Source organism: Anser brachyrhynchus (genome assembly GCF_964034855.1).
Source record: "Anser brachyrhynchus genome assembly, chromosome: 2".
NCBI lineage: Eukaryota > Metazoa > Chordata > Aves > Anseriformes > Anatidae > Anser > Anser brachyrhynchus.
This window is the reverse complement of record NC_137695.1, coordinates 24574809-24594337: the sequence shown is the minus strand read 5'-3', so window position 1 is coordinate 24594337 and position 19529 is coordinate 24574809. Positions and strand designations below refer to the sequence as shown.

General features: G+C 38.2%; 1 protein-coding gene across 4 annotated transcripts in view; it reads right to left on the bottom strand.

The window, feature by feature from the left end:
• CDK14 (cyclin dependent kinase 14) overlaps positions 1 to 19529 on the bottom strand; it is a 348887-nt gene that overhangs the window by 165084 nt on the left and 164274 nt on the right. For all 4 annotated transcript variants that reach the window (XM_080582561.1, XM_080582560.1, XM_080582563.1 and 1 more), the window contains one exon: positions 13400 to 13523. In XM_080582561.1, coding sequence (XP_080438687.1) covers positions 13400 to 13523 — 124 coding nt within the window. The remainder of the gene's footprint in view (positions 1 to 13399; positions 13524 to 19529) is intronic.

Sequence of the window (19529 nt, the reverse complement as noted above, 5' to 3'; positions counted from 1 at the left end):
AGAACTGTTAAATAAGCACGTTTTGTTGCTAGTGTAGTAATTCACAGTCATCCAAACAGAAACACAAAAGCTAAGTTTCACAGAAAGTTTTATATTTGAACATCTAATCCCAGTTTACACTCAGATAATTTTGTTTCTTCAAGGACCATACAACACTGAGCCTGAGAAGGTGATGCCACAGCCAACACATACTGCTTTTCCCGCTAACAAGGTCCACAACTCAGTGCAATGATTCTGGAGAGCACAAAAAAAAAAAAAAAAAACCTCTGGTCAAATGCAAAGTTGGTTGGATGACTATTAGGATGTTGCTCTGTGGAATGGTTTATGCCAGTGGAATAATACTATTTTGCTGATTCATCCTTTCTAACTTAGAGGTAAAATAGCCAGAGAAATTTAATGACCATAATAGGTCAAGTAATGGTCAGGTAAAAGCCTATCTAAGTGACTGTAAATTTACTTACAAACAGTTAAGATCCCAGGAACTAGTCTAGGATAATTTAACAAGAGTGATGCTGCATAAAAAAGCAAGTACTTGAAGAGTATTAACATCTACTAAGAAATAACACTTCTGAAAATCAGATCTAATAATTATTTTGATTTATAAATCCAACAGCGATAGGGCTGTTTGACATTACCATCACGACATGGGTATTGAAACAATCACTTCTTACAGTGCAATGTCTGACATTACATGAATGGCATAACTCCTCAGCTAACAACTTCACCAGCTCCTGGCCTCCGTGCTGCACAGCCATGTGCAATTAAGTTTGATGTGCCCACGTTTCCAGGTACAATGCCACTGCAGCATGCACTTCCCTGCTGCAGGACACAGTGGCACTTGTTCCATTTCACAGCCTCGTCTTCTGAACCACAGCCACCTTGACTGACACAAATGGTTCTGCAGTGATCAAGAAGTTTAATCCAGGCTGCTTCCAGGACCCATGACAGACTATTTATAGAAAACAAAAATACTCAGATAATTCTTGGTATCACTGCAATACATTATATTCTGCAGCTTATATATTTCCTTAGCATGTAAAACACTGTCTGGGCCATTCTGCTGAAGAACTCCAGTACATTTTGCATGTGATACCACATCAGTACATACATTCACATACTAGACGATACCCACAGTATCTAAACACACATCTGTCTGCACTGGCAGATGAAAAAAGTCAGAGAAAAATGATCTTAAAACATCAGTACAATACAGTACAAACACCAGTACAAAGCTAACAACACAAAAAAATCTAAGCTATTACACAGAACAAAATAACTACAGCAGACCTAAAGATTTCACTAAATTAATTTTTCTTATTTTCACTTTGCTTTAGAGTGTGAAAACATTAAGAAAACCCATGTAAATATTTTTGCTTCTGTAAAGCAGCATTATAGAGCAACATATTACGAAAGGGATCTCTGGAGTCTCAGATTCACCTGTTCAATCGAATCGCTCCTCAAAACTCATTTAATATCTATGTCATCTTTAATTAGCTGAATCACAAATCTTACAAGGAAAGTTTTGTGAGAGACATTCCAATATGCTTAGGTCTAAATGATTATTTGACTTTACATCAGTAGTCAGGCATCTGTATTCCTGCAGAGCCACCTAATCAGTTCATAATACAATTTTGTCACAGAGAAGGAAGAAATGAAAACAGACAATTTCATTTTTAAAAAGTTACATTAGAAAAGCATTAAGACTGTGCCTTATACAGTATGATTCTGGAAGCGTGTGGTTAAAAAGCAAATGTTCCTCATGTGGCATCTTTCTGTATAGTGGCACTGAAATGCTACTGCCAAGGTAGCAAAATCGGAGCTATAGGACAATATCTAGTCTGCTATATACAGATGTAACACTACTAAGTCAGGGGAATTGCAAATCCCTGTGTCATACCTCACTAAAACAAATGAAAAATTGTTAGTACTGAAGTTAAACCATTCCTTTTTCTATTATTTCAGTTAACTTAAGGACTATTGATGTGCTTCTCCATGCAGTGCTTGATTAAAAACTTCTTCTGGATTGCAAGCAAAGTAAACCTAACAGTATCTTGATCATAGGCAAAATACTACTGTCATATTATTAGTAACTTTGGAACATTTCATGTTTTATATAAACCATTTCCTATTTCAAGTTTGCATGTACGAACAAATAAGTACACAGGTGAGCACATCTCATTCTGACAACCCATTCAGCATCACATCCTGCAACCTACATGGCAAAGTTGGCTGTAACCCTCAGCAAAGAATTGTCCAAGCTTCAAGAAGGTAAATTAGGAGTTTTTTTTTCATAAAGTGCATTTCAGTAAGACAATGATTTTTAAAATACATATATTTTTTTCCTAAGGTCTACACACAGTTCAAAGCTGAATCAAATTTTCACCCTGCTTCAAGAGTACAGAACTTACCATCAGCAATGACAGTACTGATATAATGAAAAGTTTTTCCCTTATAGTGCCTCATGCTTGGTATCTGCTTTTACAATCAATTCAACCCACTACAGTTAATATCTAACTTAAAGACCATTGCAATGAAATATCCTTAAATGCAAATACAGCCACAAGAGTGAATGAGTGAATACTGGGAGAAAAAAAAAAAAAAAAAAAAAAAAAAAAGTGACCTAAAAATTGCTGAAATAAGAAGGATAAGAAGGATAAGAAGTATGTTCATATCTGGGGGTAGGGATAAAAGAGATGACACCTGAATATCTTCTTCTCCCTTACTTCTAATGGCCACTGGAAAAAATTGCTATAACATCTGTTATGTTATATAAGGCATAAAAGCCAAAGGTGGGAAAAGCTGAAAGTGACCTTGGAGGAGAGCTTGGCCACATTTTAACAAGGTGAAGATCTAACCAGACTTTTTCCCTAACACGTAACATGAAAATCATGGAACAGCATTTCCTCCGTCATACAAAGCAGTTGTCAAAGTTGCTACCTCACCCGGATCAAATGCTCACGATTCCAGAGCTCCCACTTTTACCATCAGTAACTTAGTGCCTGATGGCTTCTGGGTGCTGTGGAGGCCAGTGGCTGCAGCAAAATTCTCCTCTTAACACATGAATAGGAATCATGCAACTATAAAAAATATTAATATTACCCAGCACTGCATCCTTCAGAAAGACTGAAAATTAACCCTACATAAATTATTAAAAATTACCTAGATAAAAAGTGAATCTGCTGCAGTAAGGTTTTACACCATCTAGAACAAAATAAACCGTGATATAGATTACAGAGCAATCATTTCTTTAAAATGCTATCTCAATTATGGAATTATTTCATATCGTGTTAAACAGCACATTTCTCTTAATGAACTGCCATTCTCCTTTCACGTTAATCTTTTTCTTTGCATATCAATATTTTTGTTCTGACTGATGATAATTTTTTTCTTCTTTAACCCACACTGCTTTCCAGTTATCCTTTAATTTCCACATAGCTGATTATTTCCTGTGCAAAATAAATCTGCATAACTATTAACACATCAATGAAATTTAAATGATTACAATTTGGCATAATTTTCTCCCATTATAATATAGTATGTTCTCTTAAATAAGGAAACATTAAACAAAAGTATAATCAGACCAAGAAGGCCAACAGGGAAAGTACTAGGGGATCAACCTGGATGCCTATACTCAAAAGCTTTACCATGATGCTAGCAGGCTTTTGAATATAGCTACACTGACAAAAGCAGTTTGCCATTTCTCAGGCAGGAGGAAAACTACTAATGAAATATCACCGGGGACTGAGACACGGGAAGCACCATCCTCACAAGTTAGTGTGGCTGCAGCTGCTCAACACTTGTGAAAATCTCACGTTACTTATGAAATTTCAAAATCAGACTGGCAACGCAGCACACCGAGGTGTTTCTCAGTCAATTTCCAAACAGAGAAGGGAGGGGGAAGGTGGCACATCTTAGTCCACAAGTCACACTTCTGATTACTTTTTTCATTCCCTTTAAAGTGCCACCATTAGAGTGACTACATCATTTCCTCCACTGATATTTTTTCCCTGTATCTACAGTATCAGAAGTGAGCAAAGAAACTTTGGAAAAATAAAACACAGGGGCTTATAGCCACAGTAGTTACAAGGCTACACACTAAGGCTATAGAAGAAGCAAGATGTGTAGGAAGAGAAAACTGACATGAGATCATGGACACGACTGAATAATTTTTTTTTTTTGCAATGAAAGCAAAAAGCTTATCACTGCTGCCCAGATTTTAAATACATCTACAGATTCCTTTGGCTTGATGGGCCTCTCTTGTGGTAATAGTGATTGTGGTAATAACGCAAGATCACAATCAGCACTGAGCTAGCCACATTACAGATGACATCCAAATCCCACATTCTTCCTAAGCACAAAACACTGAAACAGATTTTCATCACAGTTGTTTTAATGGTGTCATAACCAACTTCCTTTATTGCCCTTAATGGATAATTAAGATGCTTTCCTCCTATTTAAAGGCTCAATATATCTCTAACTTGTAACAACTGGAAACTGGATTGAACCCTAGGTAATCTGAGATGCTTTTAACAGGGGACTCATTCAGTAACTCAAACCAATCTCCAGCTCCTTATTGGTTTAAAAATAAATTATTATTTTTTCTTCATCAGCCAATAATCCTACACAGTGCTTCTTAGTGGGAAGAGCTCAAGTTACAGTATCTACTTATTGCTATAGCTGAAAAGATGGGTATTTTTTAAGAATTTTAATTTCAACAATTAAAAAACAATCAGTGGAGACTGACGTGGACAAAAAGTCCAGTTTGTCTCCAAACAACCTATGTCAAATCTATTCATTTTCCGTAGGCCAGCAAACCCATTTTCCAGCCATAAGATACTCTTCCTGCATCAACTCTCACAATGGCAATTTTTAAATTAGATTTGCCTAATTCCTCAATAAACCCATCAGATCAATGAAACAAATTAGACTGAGGTCCATGATGGGAACAGCAAGCTAAATAGATATGAGAAGCAAAAGGCGTTTGCACAGCACTGGACCACAAATTCTCCTTCAGTTTAATCTCTAAAACAATGCACAAAAGAATTCATCAGCCCAAGCACCAGAAATCAAATCTACCTCTTTGCACTGCTGTCGCTTGAGATTTCCTACCACCTACGCATTTCATCTCACTCCCCATGTTTTCTGGGCAAGATACAAGAAGGTCAGAAAAGCATCACGTGAAGCCGTTGCTTCTGCGAGGCGAGGGGAAGGAGGCAGCTTTGGCTACTCCCCGACAGCAGTCAGTTGTACTGTTAGAAACCAAGAAGATCTGGGGATGGAGGGACAGCTTGTCGTCCGGGGGAAGCAAATAACTGATAAAGCAGCTTGGAAAGGGTCTCTGTGTCCACAGCACCCCCAGCCTCCACAGCCTACAGCTTTAATCCTTCCTCCAAGACAACAAATTTGAAGGTCCCCTGGCTACCAATGAACTTGAACAATGAACAATGAGCTCTGGCATCCCTTTCTCTGGTTCCAGAAAGCAATGGGGCATTTTTCACTGATTTGGTAGCATGCATTCAAGGTTACGCCAGGCCAAATGTACACAGGCTGCTCTGCTGCTCCAGGCCTCGAGCCCAGGTGTCGAAGTGAATAGCACTCTCAGCTTCTGCTCTCAACAAAAACCACCGTGTTACAGTTAGTTACAGAAATAACTGTATTTTCTAAAGATCTGCAAGCTAACTCAAGCTTGAGCATCTTAAGATTTCACTTTCCAGGTTCCTACTTCCTTTTTTTTCAACTCACAACATTGTGAGCCATCTTCATTACTTGCTATTTAATACAAATATTATCAATGCCCCTCAAAGAAACCTATTACTGACCTGGGGCTATGAGAACGAATTCTTCTGGCTGGAAGGCTATGATCAAAGGGGACCAGGCTGCACCTGGGGAAACAGCAACCTCTAACAAGAATATGGGAAATAAATGCCTTTTTCATTCTGTTCATTTCAGACTAGGTATTTGAGGAGTCTGTGGACCTACATTTTGGGTATGCTGGTTCCCTTCATCACCAGCAGCAGCCTTTAATAGAAACATTCAAACACCTTCCATGATTTCTCCAGCCCTGGCACAGCCTGTTCCTGAAGCAGCAGGGGCTTATGGTGGGTCAGCTACCTCCAAAGTGACCCAGGCAGCTCCTACAGCTCATCCTCAAACTGCATGACTGCAGCTACCCAGCCTGCTGTTTCCTAAAGCCAGGAAGGTTAGAGGTTGCCAGTCCACAGCTAGAGACATTCCCTGAGGAGTTTTACAAACAATTACACCAAGCATCACTGAAAATGGAAACTTCCAGCACCATGACAACTCCATATACCGATATCTTCAAGAATTGACACTCTGTGGACCATTCACACAGAAAAACATAGCGGTTATTCATGTGAGCAATCTTTTATGCTATCCAACATTTCATATGAATTTATATAAAGAAATTCCTTACGGGACTCTTACTGTGAAAAAAAAAACCACTATTTTTTTCAAGTTATCATCATAGCTTTAATCATCTTAACAGTAAACTAACTGTACAGCAATAGTTTTGTCCCTCATGACATATCTCCAACATGCTCCCTGCAGTAAACTCCGTATGGAAATTCCTGGAAACATCCTCTTTAATACTCAGCTGCAGTTTTAAACTGCAACTCTATGGAGTATAATTCTCTTTATTGCAATCCTCAAGCCTCTTTGCTCCTGTTATCTATTATTAATCATCCTATATATCCAAAAGGATGCAAGGCTCAATCATACCTATTTGATACTGTCTTTTCTTACATCGCAAGGTTTTATATCAAGAAAATTCTGAAAGTGTAAGGCAGTATTTCCACCACGATGCAGACCTCCTGCAGCTCCTTATTCATCCAAGAAGATCCCAAAAGATAACAAAAAGCTGAAATGAAAGGCTTTAGGGTCCATGTTATTTGGAAGACTAAAGCAAAGAAATTTCCATTAAGATTCTTCTGCTATTTTTCTCTCCAAAGCCCACTCCCATAAACAAGAAAGAGCAACTCTCTGACTGCAGGAACAAGCCCCAGAGCATTAAAGTACCTATTTCCTGATGTTCTTTCACACTCGCCTTGCAATACTAGACCTCCTTGGGGCATTACCACAGCCTGAAGCTTGTTTAACAGACTGAAACTAAGAAGAATCAGTGCAGGGAAGGGGGTGAAGGGGCAATTTCTATGCAAGCCTTATAAAATGTAATAAAAAATTAATAATGTTAATAAATCAATCAACAAGTTTTTCTATCCTTTCAAATTACAGTCAAGCCAACAATACCTTCTAGACTTTCTCTTTCACACTTTGAAATTGTATTTTGCACGTCTGCCTCTTGGGTACCTGCATAGTCACAGCCATACGCTGTGTCTTGGAGCCATGGCATAGCAAGAAAGTCAGTGTACATGCTAAAAAGAATGGCACCCCAATTAAAAGATGTAATTACATAAGAGATCTTTGCACTTGAGAAAGTTGGACACTCCAAAATGCAGACCAAACAGATCTTCAAACTTCTCAACCACACAACTTGTACAGTTCACCTATACTGCAGGCCTAGCAGAAAAGACAAATGGGAAAAGTGGCTGCGGGGAAGTTTCACAAACAAGAAATCCCGTGAAATAAAATTCCTATCAGCATGTTGATCAACTAACAGATAAAGCAGGACAAGAGTCTTAATAATATGGCCATTTTCTCTCACATTGTCAGAGGTGCTATGACTGCTTCACATGCAAGCCAAGCTCAAATGTTTTGTTCCATACACCTATGATGCCCTGAGGAGTTTTTCAATACATCAGCAAGTGACATGCAACGTGCCTGCCCTCAAAAGTTCCGTAACTGTTTTATCTGAAAATTTAGAATAACAAGCAAGTATAACATGTATTTTTTCAAGACAGAGAGCACAACATTTTTCAAACTAAAGAATATGTAAGAGAAAACATAATATGATCAGTTTAAAGGTCCACCCACATTGTTCCTAGAAGAGCCAGCATATTGGGCTTCTAACTGAACTTTGGGGACAGAGAATAAGAAACAAAACACAGAAAGACAAATCCTTCCTGGAAAGTCCCACCTGGAAAGTAGGATCCACTTCCCATCTCCTACCTGATTGCTATCAGCCATTCAGAGACTTTGAGCTGTAGTTTAAATGTAATAATCTGGATGTAAGCATAACTGATTAGCCAATCTTGATTTATATTGGCATACACAATAACTAAATACTAACAGCAGGAGTGTGTAGGAGGACTTGCTCCATCATTTTCCCATCCCTGGGACCTTCCTTCCCATCCCAGACCTTCCTTCTTGCTCTTTTTGAAAACAAGTACAATGTTCCCTTTTCCCCCGTTATTGGAGACCTCCCCCAGTTGACACAATCTTTCAAAGATGACAGAGAGCAGCCTTACAATGACATCAGTCATCTTTCCCAGTACCTTCAAGAGGTCTCGTGTGTGGACCCATGAACTTGCATGGGTCAAGATTTCTCAGAAGATCCCTTACTCAGTTCTCTTCCACTCACTCTTCTCCTCCGTGAACCGTGTCTCAGACAACAAAGGTTTGTGAGATTTCATTTGTGAAGATCAAGACAAGGATGTCATTGAGCACATCAGCCCTATCTGCATCTGCTGTGACTACCTCACCTGCCCCACTTAGCAAAGGGACTACATTTTCCACAATCACTTATTACTTCTCTCCCTCATGCTCCTCCAGCATCTTTCCTTTTCCTCCTCAACAGCCTGTTGTTGCCTGCCTCCTCCTTTGCCCCAACTTATTTTCCTCCCAGGTGCCTTAAACTCCTCACTGATGGCAGAGCTGCTGCCATCTAAGACCTTTCAACACTGTAGACCCTCCTGCCTGAGTGGTCACTCAGAAGCACCATCATGCAGAGTCAAAGATAATGTGCCTCGCAGAGCTTGTCTGTTCCTCTAGTGTCATCTATATTTGCTTCTCCAGTCTTTGGTAGGTATCTTTTAGAGGTCTGAAGTCACAATTAAAAATAAGGGATTGCTGAAATGACAAGTGGTACTGGTTATATGTACCTCATATATAAATAAAACAAAGAATTCTTGAATGATTGTTCAATATGAATACAAATTACATACTTCTTTAGAAAGGTATTCTGCTTAGAATAATAATCACCTGATTGCAAGTAACTCTTGGAAAAAAATAAAAGATATTCTTAGTGTTCAGTCTTTGGATTCATGCTCCTATCCACTGCTGTACAGCCACTTGACGCTCTAAAATTAACATAAATGCATTTATTCTAGAAACACACCTTGCTTTTAAAGCTGCTCAATGATTTTCCTAAACAAAGGCTCCAAGTTTTTGTTTTGTTTTGTTTTGTTTTTAAGTCAATACACATCCAAAGGCCAAATAAATACATCTGTGAATAGTGCACAGAAAAGTTTAAAGTGAAGAAATAACTAACCAAAGCCTAAGCAACAGTTACGCAGCCCAGTCCGTGTGGCGGCTAACATTCAGCACAAGGCTCTATTCATTTAAGTTTGTAATTGCTTACGGTGATACTCATTAGAGGTTTATAATACTTTATTTCTACTCAAGACAGACATATATACAGGAGAAAATAACCGAAACTACAGACAGCTAGACAAATTCACAGTGCAGGGTCAAAAATAATTCTTGCATTTTATTTAATCATTTCATAAGGAAAATTCCTACATACTTTAATTTCCTCTGGAATTTTAATTAGATTGAAGAAAAAAAATGCAAGAATAGAATTCAAGGACTATTTTTCAGAGAAACAGTTATTCAAGAAGTAGTCTTCCCTATTATATCTTCTCAAGAAAGCCATTTTTTATACCTCATCAATTTTTAATTTGATAAAGTCTCTGTGTTCTGTTATCCCTTTTCATTTTACTGCTGAGTCTTCTCATAAATGTTCATTTCATAGCAACTATAGCACAATGAACAGTAAAGCAAACTCCCGTTCATCTGAACAAAGGCACTCCCACACAGTGGAGTATCTATGTCTGGGAGCTGTGCTATAGAAAAACACATGCCCACGGTTATTCAAAGATTCCACTTCAGCTGCAATGCAATGCACTGGCAGGCATGAATAGCCTTTCTTTTACCTTGTTTATTCAAGAACTATGATCTACTGCAGCCTGCTTTTAAGTATTTGATATTCCACACTGAGGAGATTAAATAAGCCTGATGTCAAATTAAAAACCTTCGGCCAAGCTGTTGATTTTTTATAAACTTATGAAACAAAATCTGAAGGTCTTGTCCTTAGAGACTAAAAGGCCTTTGCTCTAGGATTTTATATTTATTGTGCTAGCAAAGTCAACGCTATCTCTGTCAGAAACTGATTTCATGATAAGTTCTCTTCTTCCTTGAGTGAATTCTAAAACAAAGCGCCCATTTCTCTAATTTCCATACCACTTCTCATGTAATGAATCAAAAATATAATCTAAATCAACTTCCTTTCCAAGCCATTATCACGAATTAATCATTTGCAGAAGAAAAATGTTAAAAGAAGCAAGACTGTATCTTACATCTTGTTTAAGAAGAGTCTTTCATACTGGGAAAGTGGAAGATGGGCTCTAACAGTACAGTGTTTCAATAGGTAAACATGCATTCGTGAACATGTATGCATGCATGCACATGTTTATGCTCTCATTTCTCATGCCTCCAGTGAAAGAGGTCACAACCCTTCAAACTTTAACCTCATCACGTCTAATTTTTCATCTTGTTTCTCAGAGAAATTTAACCCATCTGGTTTTGAATTTTACACGTTCATTAGCCATGAAAGAAAATACAGCTTGAAAAAAAATATGGAGTCATATAATCTCCTCTCAGTAAATAAGAGAGGGTTATGCAGGTGTTTCTGTTACATCAAGACAAACTTACAACAGGAAAAAAATCCTCACTACGTTATACATTCACATGCCTATTATTTGGTATTTCTTTCTAGTTTTACTTATACACCTTTATTCTTCATTTCATAAGAATACATAACGGTCAATCTTTAATTCCTGCCAACACAAAGCTGAGAAAATATTGCCTTTGATGTCAGCAAAAGAACATTAGCCTCGTGCTGCACTGAGGTACAAAAAAGTCCTCAGAAGCAAGAGCTCCATTTCCTACTACAACAAGGTGAAGCACATAGGGAACATAAATGTCCCAAGCTTTCTTATATTCTATTGAACATCAGCCAACACAACCAGTGGTCAGTTGCATGTCTGAGCTGGGCATCACATTGACTGGTTCACATTTCCAACAAAGAATTTAGCAGTGCTGGGGAAAGGTTTTTTTGTTTGTTTTCTTAAAAACACATCTGAAAAGTTTGAAGGCCTCCTGTCCCCAGCCACAAAAGGAAGGCTACTGGACCTAGCTCAAGGAAAGGGCTGGCTACTGTGGAATTAAACAATGGTCACTGAATTTTTCAAATTTCTAATTTTCTCTTCATTTTTAACAGGTTTTCCAGGGATTTCACTTAACATTATAATAAAACATAAAGAACTAAGACTTATTGCTCCGACGCTTCATGTTTGTCAAATTGCTTGGATAGAACTTCATTATACCACACATGGAGCAGGATTTAACCCACAAATTTAACCAAAGTAGGACTATTAACTTTGTTTATTTGAGTACTGGTAATATACAGCAATGTCTTGCAGTCCTAGATCAGGATCAGCATCACTATGTACACTAACTGATTTAAAATGGGTTTCTAGCCCAAGAGAGACTACAGTCAGAGAAATAACTGAAAACATGAAATTATAACAGATTGACTATATCTGTATCTGATAGATGCTTATTTTATTATTATTATTACTAATTCATTATAGTTGATTATTCTCAAGGGAGATATTTTCAAAAGATTAATTCTTCTTGAATGACATTTCTCTTTTTTAATTTTTTAATAGCTTCAAATTGGCCATATAGCTTGAGGGGTAGGGGAAGAAATAAAGGAGAAAAAAAAAAGCATCATATGAGACACTGTACATAACAAAGGAATTTGCAAGGTCAGAGTTTTCAGTATCCTCCAAAGCTGGAGCACTGTCATAATAATCTCTTGAAGGATTTATAATATGGGGATATTTGGGATTCAGATAACTGTACAGTGTATTATACACAACAACAATACAACAAAACTATCTATTTCAAACAGAACAACACCATCAACATAAGACTAATTCATACTTCACTGCAAACAAAAACACTTAATGATTTGTTTGTTTCAAGTATTTAAGAAATGAAATCTTATAGTAAAATACAAGATGCAGGAATGGTTTTTTTAAGCGTTTCTTTAAGAAACTTTTGGCATCCTCCAGGTTTTGAAAAACAGCCACAGAAAATGGTATGTAAAAATAAATTATTCTTGTTTCTAATACTGTTTCTTTAATCACCTCACAATCAAGTTCTTGTGGAGCGTCCACCTGAGTTTCTGCTCTGTTTTCCAGCACAGCAAATACATACTGAGCTGTTAATTGCAGTAATACTAATTAAAAGACAAAAAACAGGACTACTACTAACAGTGAAATTGCCAATTAGCACATAAGGCTTCCTCATTACTGCTGGTGAATGAAATGAGAAGCCTGATGTGGATAGCAGTCATAAAAATAAAAGACATTTCAAAAAAGCTGATAGGTCATATTTTCAGCTTACTTCAGAAGTTCTTCTGGAGTCAGTAGCTGAGAAGTTGACCTATTGGAAAAAGAGAAATTCCTACAACATTTTTGGAAAATCACTAAAGAAAAATATTGCCATTTGCCATATCTGCATTCATGATGACTTTCAGAAGGATTACATCTCCAGTGTAGCCACTAAAAACTATTTAAAGATCAAAATTAAAAAAAATATATATATATCAAAAAAGGGCTAACCTTTCAGTGGACAATTTCTCCTGCTTTTATACTTCACATAAGGCTTTTCCCCATAAGGGACTAAGAATGGATACTGAAAGCAGTCCAGATGATCTTAGCTTCCTTTTATCTTTAGAAAGAATAAATATTCTTAAATCTTTCAGTCTCTTTAAATCAATCATCATTTTATGAAAGTTAATCCTACTTCCAGATCTCCACAACCCTAGAGCTGCTTGCACAAAGTGACTGTGCTCTTCACATATTCTGTATTTCCTCAGTTCTCTCTCTCTCAATCTCTCTTTTCAAAGGTTCTGAATTTTAATTCAGAGGTCTCATGGCAAGTAAAACTGAAATACTTCCAGCATTATTTTCCTGGTGAGAACAGGAGTATATATTTGTTTTTCACTTGCTGCCTTTTAATCAAACATTTTGTTGACCATAATCAATTTCTTCGCTCAGGAGAAAAATGTGCAATTATCTACAATGAAGAAGGTGTGTCTAAGGAATAGGGTGGGGGGAAGAGAAATCAATGGAACCATCTGTCTGACATTCCTACAACATTATAAGAGACTTGTAATTAACTGCTTGCCTACCAAAGTCTGCCAGCTTTAACTCCCCCGTGTCACTGATCAGAAGATTCTGTGGTTTCAGGTCCCTGTGCAAAATGTAACGCTGGTGGATGTAAGACAGTCCTCGCAGCAACTGAAATAAAAATAACTGAAAAAGAGGGGGACAAAAAATGACCTCTGTTAATATTTTGCATATAACCACAGCTGATTTCTTCACAATATGCAGGGTGCTTGCATATTGTGGTAACATTGTGTTAGAATTCCTCCCAAATTGCGTAATTCCCCACCCAAATTGAACACAATGAAATTTCAATCTAAAAAATATGTACTTTGCAAGGACTAACCCCATTCTCCAAGCCCTACTATATTGTAGATTCAATTTGCCTTCTTTAAAAAGAACAAGAGCAATATACCCATGTGCAGAAGGCTCGATTTCTACTAAATTATAATTATATTCCATTTACCCATATGGCCTTAGAGATTAGGTGGTAGCCTGAAGACAGATGTGTATCTTCCCTAATTATAGGAAACAACAGCACAGGGTGGATAAGGATGGGGAGATAATGCTGGGGGATGGGACTGGAGCTAAAACAAAGAAATTAATAGAATAACAATAATGCCTGTGTACCCAAGGTAATCTGTAAGTATGAGAGGTTTTCCCCTTCAAAGTCTTTTATGGGAGTTGCTTATGTATATTTCATTAAGAAATGACAATTCACACTGAACAAAAAGATGACTCTTTAAACCTACTTATAATAGTCTTAAGTTTAAATAAGAACCTAACTCATTTCTCACGCTTTTTTGTTGTTTTTTGTTTTGTTTTTGTTTTTAACTCTTCACTGTACTCTGCAAATGCTTTCCCTAGAACTAAGCACTGACGTTTTGTATTTTCGTAATTTACAATTATGAACAAGGTGTTGGATGATGGAGATCTTTTGTCCTCCCCTTTTCAACTCCTCTCCCATCATTCTCCTGCACTCTTCTAGTGGCATCTGCTGTAAAAGGCTGTAAATCATTCACTAGCAGATTTCTGTCAATACAAAGGGTGATTAATTGTTTCCTAGGAGTTTTCTTCGCAGTTTTGAAAGATCTCTCCTAATATATAGATCATTCCTATTGCCTGAAATATTTAAAGAAGTATTACAGTTTCCGAGTTGGAACAGAACAAGCATTTGTAATGCCCAAAATGGAAGATTCAAGAGTGGATGGACCTCACGCCTCACAGCTCACCAGCTGGTGAAACATGCTCCCTGGAAGCTGTAGAAACCACACCAAAGATTTGGGAAAATTCAACCTGAGCGCATAACAATCTCTAATTAACTTGCAACGCAAGCATCCTATTTAGTGACTGCTGAAGTGAGGAGACAATATAAAAGGGGTTACAAAATCTGATTATAGAAGAGAATAAAGGCTGACATGAAAGAAACAGAAATGTCATGTTACTGAAGTTGAAATGAATTTAATTGCATTTCATTTTTTCCCCAAGTGCAGACACAATACACTGTATGTGTAGCTATTTAGCCAGGGCACAAAGAGCCATATCAATCACCTTCTTGCCAGGCTGAGTCTAACAATGTGCTGAGGAAACTTAAGAGCAAAATACAGAAACAAAAGAAAGAATAGCAGGAAAGTCATAAGTAACATGCACATTCCTTTTTGAATTGTGGTTAAAATGGAACTCACAGTACACAAAAACTATTTTAAAGGCAGGAAGCAGAAATGGCTTTCATTACAGCCTTAAAATATAAGTTAAATTCTACTAAATGACTTCCAACTTCTTTTCATAAAAGATATGGAAAATAGCCATTTTGCTAAACTAACTCAATGACATTAAACTTCAACTGTTATTTTTAGCATCATGTTATCTTACAGAACTGTCATCTTTATAATTCAAAATATATTAATTAATGCAGCCTTTCATTTGGCTTTAATGCAAAGCGTCAAGTGATTTGACACATTGTACTAAGAAAAAAAAAAACAACAGCAATTTCATAGCTAAACAGAATAAACATCTGCTCTTGAGGACAGCTTTGGAACATAGGTTTGTTCCAAACTTCTAGACGTGTTTCTCATGAAGGACTTCCACAAAAGTCACTTAACTCTCTCACTTACACTGTGTGAATTGCTTCCTCCTTGGAGGAAGATCATGAAATAGAAGGGGAAAAATCTCATTGAACTCGTTACAGGGTAAACTTTGTCAAGTTTTGTTGTTTTCTCCTTTCCCCATTAGCATTTTTTTTTACTTTGGTGATACTAAAACGTGAGAAGATTTTTCACGGGTTCATGAGACGCAGGTCCTGCCTGACCAACCTCATCTCCTTCTATGACTGGGTGACCAACGGCATCCTGGTTTCTATCAGAAACAGTGCAGCCAGCAGGAGCAGGGAGGTGATCATCCCCCTGCACTCGGCTCTGGTGAGGCCGCACCTCGAGCACTGTGTTCAGCTTTGGGCCCCTCACTAGAAGAAGGACATCGAGGCCCTGGAGCATGTCCAGAGAAGAGCTACGAAGCTGGTGAAGGGCCTGGAGCACAAGTCCTGTGAGGAGTGGCTGAGGGCACTGGGGTTGTTTAGTCTGGAGAAGAGGAGGCTCAGGGGAGACCTCATTGCTCTCTACAACTGCCTGAAAGGAAGCTGTGGGGAGCTGGGGGTCGGCCTCTTCTCACAGGTGATAGGACTAGAGGGAATGGCCTCAAGTTGCACCATGGGAGGTTCCGGTTGGAAAAAATGTATTCTCAAAGTGGTTAGGCATTGGAACAGGCTGCCCAGGGGAGCGGTGGAGTCACTGTCCCTGGAAGTGTTTAAGGAAGGGGTAGATGTGGTACTTAGGGACACAGTCAGGACCCTGAACTTCCAAAGAGTGAACTTCAAGCTACTTAAAGCCTAGTGGATGAGATTCCCTGGAACACTGTCCATAGGGACAAAGGAGCTAAACAGAGCTGGCAACTCTTTAAGGATGTTTTCCTTAGAGCACAAGAACTCTGCAGCAAGTTGCTACACCCGGGTCGGGGCAATCCCAGACATGAGCACTGACGGGGAGCAGAACACATTGAGAGCATCCTTGGAGAGAAAGACTTGGGAGTTGTAGTGGACAAAAAGCTCAACATGAGCCAGCAGTGTGTGCTTGCAGCCCAGAAGACGAACTGCATCCTGGGCTGCATCAAGAGAGGAGCAGCCAGCAGGTTGAGGGATATGACTCTGCCCCTCTACTCTGCCCTTGTAAGGCCTTACTTGGAGTGCTGTGTCTAGGTCTGGGAACCCTGGCACAAGAAGGATGTTGATCTGTTAGAGTGGGTCCCGAGGAGGGCTATGAAGTCTTTTCCAGCCTTAACAATTCTATGATTCTATTATTTAAGTAAAAATACAAACCTAAGTCCTGGCTGTAGAACATTTTGCAAACTGTGTGCCCTTCGAGATTGCTTGGAAAGCGAGAATAGCAGAAGAGCCTCTCTATGTTCAAGTGTTCTCTACTCCACAAGATGAAAAAATGAATTGGAAAGAATCATTTCTGAAGCCTCAGGAAATAGTTTTGCCTTCTCTCAGACAAGATCCCTCTGCTGTCTTTGAGGAAAGCTCTCCCTGAGAAACCTCTCTGCTTCCCTTCTGCTGGTTGCGAAAGTAGAAATGTTACAGAAGAGATCTGTGGTTCTTGAGCTTATATGTTACTAGCTTTAATATTTGCATCATCATAAACAAAGCTATATAACCACCAAATAACCTGTGATAAACAAACTACTTGTATACTGTTTGCAGTTTATTAGTGAGAAGGGCAGTTTAGCAATAAAATGAAAGACTCATAAAATGGCAAGAGTCATTGTGATGAAAATTGGAATAGAGCGAAAAGAGAAGTGAGGTTAGTCTACAGCAATCAGGGTTTTGGCATGGTTTCATCTCGCAGGAGAACACCTAACAGTTTTACATTCAGACAATATGTATATTTGTGTTTCAGGCCTTGTTTATTGAAGATACCTGTTAAAAAAAAAAAAAAAAATCTTTTCTACCCTAACAGTTACACAGCTTTCACTTTAGTCTGAACTACATATTCTAATGAAGAATTTTCATTGTCACAATGAGAAAACTGCACATAAGTCAAAGCTAATCTGGAGTTTAGGGACTGTGATTATTAACTGTCCTTGAAACTTACAAGAGAAAAACCTCAATTACACAAAAATAGCAGCACCTACAACAAATAAACATAGTCTTTAAGGTATAAGTCCTGGATGGCCACTTGAGCTACACATAACATTTGACCAAATGCCTGTTTAAACCAATGGAATTTTTTGAAAGACTTGCCAGCTGCCTTGATTAACAGCCCTGCTTTCATGGTGTTTTTCATGAGTCTGAGCAAGGGTACAAGCTAGACCATTAAATGCACACGTCTAACAGCTGCAAGATGGATCACATGCAGCAAAATGCTTTACTATCTTGTTGGCCTCTGAATGTCACATAGGATCTTGAGCTCTTCTCATCCAAATGAGCTTGTAAACTAAACACTGACACAGGCCATCCAAAATACATCTAAGGGGACTGATGGGAGTTAATGCTTTCTGACTTTGGTTCAGGCAGCTCTGACTAATCTAATGATAAAGGGGGATGCTCATGTACAGATCATCTGTGTAGAACTGCTTAGATGACTCCACATCATTGCTCTCCATGCCCAGAGATGGTAAAGAGAGTTCCTGGCAAAGGATGCTGGGGTACATGAAAAGCAGGAAGAAATTCACAACATGCCCAGAAAGATCCTTCAGGAAATGTAGCATTTCCACACAGTATCTGCTGAGGCACCAAGGATCCCAATGACAGTATGGATGCTGCCCAAGAGGGCAAGCTAATAAGCCCTTTAAGGGACTTTTTTCAGTGAGGAACAATCTTTTCCTAATGGCACAGAATGATTTCTGAATAATTTCTTGAATTTGAGCTCCCTTACCACATGTTCTGTTGTGGGAATAAAGGACCTGGCCCTAGATACAAAAGTAGAAGGCTACGTGGAAACTTTTAGACAACAGAAGATGCACAGAAGTCCAACTCTTTGCTCTGATCTCTCTGCAGCAAAAGAACACAAATGGAGCTGAGCTAAGCTGGACCTTGAGTGGTTCAGAAGAAAGCTGAAAGCAAGACAAGATTAATGTGCCACTCCTTTAGCAAGCTCATATTGCTGTATTAGCATAGTTACTTTTGAAAAGTAATACACCATACTGCACAAACTTTATCATCACTCGTCACCAATAACACAAATGCTCCTGCTTGCTGTACGTATTAAAGCACACCAGCTGGGTATCACATAATCATTTGAATTCTCTAGTGTGTATTCAGCATCAATCGATATCATACTCAGTCTTAATAGGCCATCAAATCTAAAAATACCTGTAAAAGTAACCCAACCCAGGACACCTCATGCTTGCAACCAACATACTTCTCCCTATCCTCCAGAGGATAATACAGGCTTCTGTGAATTACTAGCAACTTACAAAGGCAAAAGGAGGTAATGAATCCACGCAGTACAATCACACAGCCTTAGAAATAAACTCAACTAAACCTTATGCTCAGGTAGGTTTGGGTTTACTATGGTGTTCGGGAATTTTAGATCTAGTTGTTTTAAACCAATACAATACAAAAAAAAAAAAAAAAACTACCTGGTAAGATATATTATCACCGAGGCAATGAGAAATATATCTGTGTGACTTTGGCTAGCAAGTCAAAAGCTATTCAAGCATTTTTATTTATTTATTTATTTATTTTTACCACTGCTGGTTTGCTATTCTATTCTCTCCTTCCAAGCAGTATAATACCCACAAGACAAAATGCAACTTTTCACTTCTAACAATGTCCTGGGGAAATAGTGAACTTTTTACGTGAAAGCTTTGTACACTCTCTTGCTTAAATAGTCACAAGAAAAAATTTCGGGGGCCTTGTTAACTTGAGATGAGTTTGCATCCCAAAGAATAAAGGAACTTATCTGAATAAAAAATTGTTACCCATTTGAATCAGATTGATTTTGATAATCATAATAAGCTTTATTTCAATTAAAGGTACTTCTATTTGACCTCCCTGAAACCAACTGAGTTCTCTCAAAAAGAATTTTAAAATACTTCTCTCTAAAAAGCATTTTTAAAGGCTTCTAACTTGCTCCTGCCTTCCTTACATAAGAGTCTTAA